Source organism: Sceloporus occidentalis, unplaced genomic scaffold (assembly GCF_023333645.1).
Source record: "Sceloporus occidentalis isolate IW3139 unplaced genomic scaffold, rSceOcc1.0.p SCAF_4, whole genome shotgun sequence".
NCBI lineage: Eukaryota > Metazoa > Chordata > Lepidosauria > Squamata > Phrynosomatidae > Sceloporus > Sceloporus occidentalis.
This window is the reverse complement of record NW_028316984.1, coordinates 147524973-147531691: the sequence shown is the minus strand read 5'-3', so window position 1 is coordinate 147531691 and position 6719 is coordinate 147524973. Positions and strand designations below refer to the sequence as shown.

At 40.6% G+C, this 6719-nt stretch overlaps 1 protein-coding gene across 2 annotated transcripts in view; it reads left to right on the top strand.

Annotated features, from left to right (window-relative positions):
• The first annotated feature begins 705 nt into the window (after window positions 1-705).
• BUB1B (BUB1 mitotic checkpoint serine/threonine kinase B) overlaps window positions 706-6719 on the top strand; it is a 41065-nt gene continuing 35051 nt past the window's right edge. The window contains exons 1-5 of one of the 2 annotated variants that reach the window (XM_089521967.1): window positions 706-788; window positions 1854-2059; window positions 3365-3424; window positions 3512-3656; window positions 5550-5746. In XM_089521967.1, the coding sequence (XP_089378093.1) occupies window positions 1920-2059; window positions 3365-3424; window positions 3512-3656; window positions 5550-5746 (542 nt within the window). In that variant the 5' untranslated portion in view covers window positions 706-788; window positions 1854-1919. Of the gene's footprint in view, window positions 789-812; window positions 907-1853; window positions 2060-3364; window positions 3425-3511; window positions 3657-5549; window positions 5747-6719 lie in introns of those variants that run through there. The other variant, XM_089521968.1, reaches the window with a different exon arrangement.

Below are 6719 nucleotides of genomic sequence, written 5' to 3'. Positions count from 1 at the left end.
TTTGCCTTAGGGTCCCCATAAGTCTGAAATGACTTGAAAGCACACAACAACAACAACAACAACAACAACAACCACAACCACCAGTAGAGGCTCCTCAAGGAACTGGTTGTAATCTCCCTGAAAGTGCCTTGTAGCCTCCCACAAAATAGGGCTAGAATTGCCTGCGTTTCTTACAATGGGAGGATAAAGTTTTTTTCTGAGGTCCAAAACACACTGCAGAAGTAAACTAGTTTGAGACCGCTTTAACTGCCCTGGCTCAATGCTAGGGAATCCTGGGAGCTGTAGTTTTGTGAGACATTTAGCCTTCTCCGTCAGAGAGCTCTTAGGCCACAATAGACTACAATTCCCAGGATTTCCTAGTAGCACTGAGCCAGGGCAGTGTGCTTGGGACCCTGAGTTAACTTTTGTGTCCATCCCTTGCCAGATTGAGGCACCACCACAAAATGAAGGAAATTCAATTTTAAAAAAAGTAGGATATCCCACAATAATAATAATAATAATAATAACAACAATTATTATTGTTGTTGTTGTTAGGACATGGCCTGGAAAAGAAGGGCCTGCCCAATGTACTTCTCACACACTCAAAGCTAAAGCGCTGAAGGTGACAAACTACAGCTCCCATCATGCAACGCTGCGCTCCTGGGCCTCGACCCTTCCTGCCATCCAATCAGAGGCGGCCGAGGCAGGAGTTGGCCAATAAGACGGAGGCAGCGCTCACGCTCAGGCGGCGGTTGCAATTTGAACAGGGTCGGAGGGTTGCGTTAGAAGAAGCTGAACCTGTGGATCAGGTGAGTGAAGGCGAGGCTGGTTCTGGGGGGCTTCCCTTTGGCCCCAGCCCTCCTCAGCCTCCTCCTCTTTGCTTTCCCTCGAACTGGGGACAGCAATAAAGACCTTTTATTCAAAGCAGTAAGGAGACCAAAGAATGTGTAACTCTTCTTCCCCTCAGTTTTCAATGGAATGAAATACTGTAATGTTGTTGTTGTTGTTGTTATTATTAAATATTATTTTAATTTCTCACCGGCTGGGACAGGAAAGTTATTATTATTACTACTATTTTACATTATTATTATTATTATTATTATTATTATTATTTTAACTTCTCGCTGATTGCAACAGGAAAAAATATCTTTAAATTTTAATTATTAACTATTATTGTTGTTTTAATTATTTTACATTATTATTATTATTTTAATTTCTCCCCCATTGCGACAGGAAAAATAATTATGAATAATAATAATTCACTAGTTGCAACAGGAAATATTATTATTATTATTTCACATTATTATTATTATTATTATTATATTCTAACTTCTTACTGGTTGCAACAGGAAAATTATTGTTTTTATTTTTATTATGAACTATTATTATTGTTTTAAGTATTATACATTGTTTTCATTATTATTATTTTAATTTCTCACCCATTGCAACAGGAAAAATTATCATATTGTTATTTTACATTATTATTATTGTTGTTGTTGTTGTTATTTTTCACCGGTTGCAACAGGAAATATTATTTCATCACTTGGTTATGGAAGAGGGTGGATGGTGAGAACCCATTCTTGTCGCAGAATAGACTGCACCATCTAATTTTCAGTCACAGAGGTCACTTTAAATTGCATATCCCGGATTTGGCTTTTTTGAGGGTGGGGTTATAATCTGCCCTTCCCTCAGTGCCTCCACAAGTGGTATCTGAGCTTTTGGGGGCTTCTTTTTTGTGTGTGTGGTCAATTTGTGACTTGGGAGCTGCCAAAAAACAAGTTAGGAATGCATCTGGCCCACAGGCTGCAGTTTCCTGATTGCCTATATTCTACACATGCAACTTAATCTTTCCTCATCTCTAATGCATGTTACAGTCCAAGAGTGGAACACACTTGTGCTGATGTCTGTGTGTTGTGAGAAAGCCTAAAAGATTGGCTACCATGTCTCTGGATGAGAATGAGTGGGAGCTCAGCAAGGAGAACGTGCAGCCTCTGAGGCAAGGACGAGTGATGGCTACTTTGCAGGAAGCTCTAGCTCAGCAAGATGTTTCCACCCACACTGCCATCCAGCAGCAAAAAAGGTGAGTATGTTATGGTTCATCTCTACATGTTCCTTAAAGACCCATTAGATGTTTTGGACTATAGCTTCTGTCATCCCCAGATAATATGGCTAATGGCTAGAGATTATAGGAGCTGTAATCCAAGATACCTAGAGAGCCACAGGTTGCCTTCCTGGTGCAGAGGCTGAACCATGATTTGCACAAATACAATTACTGAGAGTTGTTATTGTCTGCATCATTAATGTGAGATGTGACTGATCTATGTGTGTATGCTCCTTCAAGTCATTTGTTGACCTGTGGCGACCCAATGAATTTCATAGGGTTTCCTTAGGCAAGGAATCCTGAGAGGTGGTTTTGCCAGTTCCTTCCCCTGAAATATAGACTACAGCACCTTGTATTTGTTTCTGGTCTTCCATCCAAGTACTAATCAAGCTTGACCTTGCTTAGGTTCCAAGATCAGATGGGACCTGGTGTCTTTAGTGTATTTAGGCCTGGATGGTCTATATACATACATAAACATCTGTGGACACTTGACTAGCCTGGTCCTCCATGATCTTTTTTGCACAAATATTTAAATGCATGGACACTGGCACTTAAACTTCACTAAAAATGTGTTTCCAGCAATTTCATTTGCCATAGAGAGATGCACAGAAAAAAAATTATTTTCTTCTTGAGGTTGAAGCTCCAATGTAACTGTAGAACAGAGGTACGATATTTTAAACATGGTGTGTGATCATATATCAGCATATCCTTTTGGTTGTATGGAAATGGTTTCTTTTAGTCAGTATTAGTTCCTCCAGGAGGTAGAGGCTTTATAAGGCCTTCAGAAGATTCCTAGCCCATCTATTTTAACTGAAGGTTCTGAGTGAATGAATGGTAGCAGGTATGGGAAACCTGTGGCTTTCAGACAGTGTAGGACTACCAATGGCCATTGGAGAGCCAACAAGTTGGAGTCCTAGAAGCATCTAGAGGGACATGGTTCCCCATTGCTGTTTTATAGCATAGCCACTGGGCTATGAATTCTGTGTGATAACTTTTTTTCTGAACATAATTTTAAGTTTAAGATTGGATTTTTGCCAGTTTAGACAGCAGAATTTATACACACTATGTGATTGGCAGTGTACTATTTGGCAAACTCATTTTTTTAAATAATCATAGGATGCCAATCACATACTGTGTATAAATTCTACTGTCTAAACTGGCAAAAATCCAATCTTAAACTTAAAATTATGTTCAGAAAAAAAGTTATGCATTTTTCTACATGGTGTTCAGATATTTACTTAGACATTTGTTCAGATACTAGATATTTTTTGCCTTTAATTTCAGGGAATTTGAATCTGAAATTCGATTTTACTGTGGAGATGATCCCTTGGATGTCTGGGATAGGTAAGCTTTACTTTTTTAAATGGCTAATTCTTTTTCTTAACATTAGGTTGCTTTTTCTTGAGTTCATAATTGATTTTATATCTACAGATATATCAAATGGACTGAGCAAACCTTTCCTCAAGGTGGTAAAGAGAGCAACCTCTCAGCTGTGTTGGAGAGAGCTGTTAAAGCACTGAATGAACAGCAGAGATACTACCAAGACCCCCGCTACCTCAGTCTTTGGCTAAAATTTGTGAGTTGTAGCATGTTTTGTTTTTCAGTAGAGGCCCATATTTCAGCTTTCTAAGCCCTAAACCTTGTTCAGGAAGGTTATATAACCACTTGTCATTAACATCAACATGATAATCGAACCATGATTACTGTACTTATTGTTCAACTTTTCTCAGGGGCCATGCCTGCCTGCATTTTTTTTAGAGCACTTGCTCTAGGTAAATTTGTTTCCATTTCTGTCATCAGACAATGAAAATATAGTGTGAATTAAAAGTAAATTAGAAAGCCAGATTTTCTATAGCAATGTCTGTAGAAGTAATTAATATAATAGAAAAATGCAAAGGTGTTGGAACTAAATTCTAATCTCTCACCTTCAGAGATGGTTCATTTTTTTCTCTCAATCATCCAGCTATTAAGATATACAGTTGGCCCTTCTTATACATGGATTTTTATACACGGATTCAAGCATCCGCAGTTTGAAAATGTTCCAAAAAAATAGAAATTTCAAATATCAAACCTTGATTTTCCATTTTTTGTAAGGGACACCATTTTGCTATGTCATTGGCGGGATACATACCGCCATTTAGTACGTATAGGATACGTACTAGGGTTAGGAAGGGGCGGTGCTTCCGCACCCCCTAACCCTAGTACGTATCCTATACGTACAAGATGGCGGCGCCCCTTCCACATGGGCGCCGCCATCTTTACGTATCGGACGCTGAGCGTCCGTACGTGTCGCAGCCTTTATGACGTAGTGAGTGCGCCCCTGGCGCCTCGCTACGTCACAAACGCGACTGAAAAAGAAGCTCCATTTTGGAGCTTCTTTTTCGGTCCGCGCGGGAGCCGCGCCGTCTGAAGGCTCCGGCTCCCCCACGGATCTACCGGCGGTGGCGGCAGACCGCCGCAAAGCGGCGGTTTGTACCCCGCCATAATATTTAATGGGACTTGAGCATCCATGGATTTTGTTATACACAAGGGATCTGGGAACCAAACCCCAGTGTATAACAAGGATCCACTGTATTTACTTTTTAGAATCAGTTCATTTCTAACAGGATTTCACCATTTGCATTTGTTTTTAACTGCAATCAAATTGACTTCAACTTATGGTGACTGTATGAATGAGAGAACTCCAGGTCACCCTATTATCAACAGTCCTGCTTAGGTCTTGCAAGTTCATGGTCTTGGCTTCCTTGACTAAGTCTGTGCATTTGGAATGTAGTCTTTCCATTCGAACTGCCTTCTGCCTTATTGTCTTTTCCAGGGAATCATGTCTTCTCATGATGTGGCCAAAGTAAAACAGTCTCAGTTTAGTCATCTTGGCTTCTTGGAAGAGCTCAAGTTTGATTTACCATTTAAGCACTCCATATTATCTGGAGAACTCTTCTCCAGCACCATATTTCATATGAGTTGATTTTCTTCCTATCAGCTTTCGTAATTGTCCATCTTTCACAGCCATACATAGAAATTTGGAATATGGTGGCAGGGACGTAGCCGGGGGGGGGGGTCTAGACCCCCCTTCCATTAGATACAATGAATGGTGTGTGCTGCCATGCTGCTGTGCCCAAGCCCCATTATAATGGTTGTACTTAGTCTGGACCTCCCTTCCCAAAATCCTAGCTACGTCCCTGATGGTGGCATGGACAATCCTGCCTTTAGTAATTAATAGTATATCCAGTAAAAGTCTTTGTTGTAGAACATTGAGCATTACTTTTTTGAAAGGGAAAGTGATGCAGTGGGTTTTTTTTTTGCAATAACTGCAAATTGCAGTAACTGGATTTCAGAATCTTGTGTTTCTTCTTTTTTTAAGGTAAGAGCTGTCGTTGCTAGAGATTACTGAATTTTTGAATTTCTCCTTAAAGTGTGATTTGGTCCTCTCCTTTGGGCATGACAGCCTTCATTCTCTTGTTTTCCACAGGGGAACTGTTGCAGTGAACCTCTGGACCTATACAGCTATCTTCACAGCCAGGGTATAGGCACATCACTGGCACAACTCTATATTACTTGGGCAGAGGAGCTTGAGGCAAGAGGAAATTACAAGAAAGCTGACTTGATTTTCCAGGATGGAGTCCTCTGCAAAGCTGAGCCTTTGGATAAACTACTGTCTCATCACAGGTATCACATGGCATGCAGTTTGATTTACTTAGTTTTTGTGTAACAGTCCTGACATCCATCAACTGGAGCCTGATGCTGAATTATAGAATTCTGATTTCAACAATTTGTTTTGTAAAAACCATTTACTGTATTTTCTGGCGTGTAAGACTACTTTTTAACCCAGGAAAATCTTCTCAAAAGTCAGGGGTCATCTTATATGCCAGGTGTTGTCTTATAGGGCAGTGCTGAAACCTCCAAGCTGGACTGGAGAATCTGCTGTTGCCGCATATGGTGGGGGGAGCTCAGAATGGCTGCGGCTGCATCCCCACCGTATGTGGCGACTCACCAGGATTCATGGAAAGAAGTGACTTAACGTAGTCCTGATGATAAGGTGAGGGGCGCCTCACTGGGAAGGTGTAAGTGAAAAGCGGAGCAAGCTGCAGGCATCCAGGACGCCCGGGGTATGGAAAAAAAAGCTGTGTTTGCAATACCGCTCTGGTATTCTTGGAGACAGGGAGGGCTGGTCAGGCAGGGAGAGCTGACCAATCTAAACAGGCTTTGTATAAAACAAGTTTTCCTGCTAAGTACCTGCATGTCATAAACATTGCGAATAAAATTACCATATTGAAATCAAATCTCATGTTTTTAAAATTTTTATTTGATGTGCATTGGAAGAGCGGTAGTCTTATACAGCAAGTATATCCCAAACTCTATATTTTTAACTGGAAAAGTTGGGGGTCGTCTTATATGCCAGAAAATATGGTATTTATTTATTTCATTTGTATGCCATCTTTCTCCCAAGGTGGCTCTCAGAAAGATGGCTCATTCACATTATGGAAATAAACTGGTGTAGAGCAGGTATATTTCTGTGAAGTTCTGACTGCAATTGGTGCATTTGGAGGGGGGGCCTGAAAAACCCACTTAAATTGGTGCATTTGGCACCAGATACCTTAGCAGTTGTTTTTTAAAGAACCGCAATAATCCAAATCTCTGC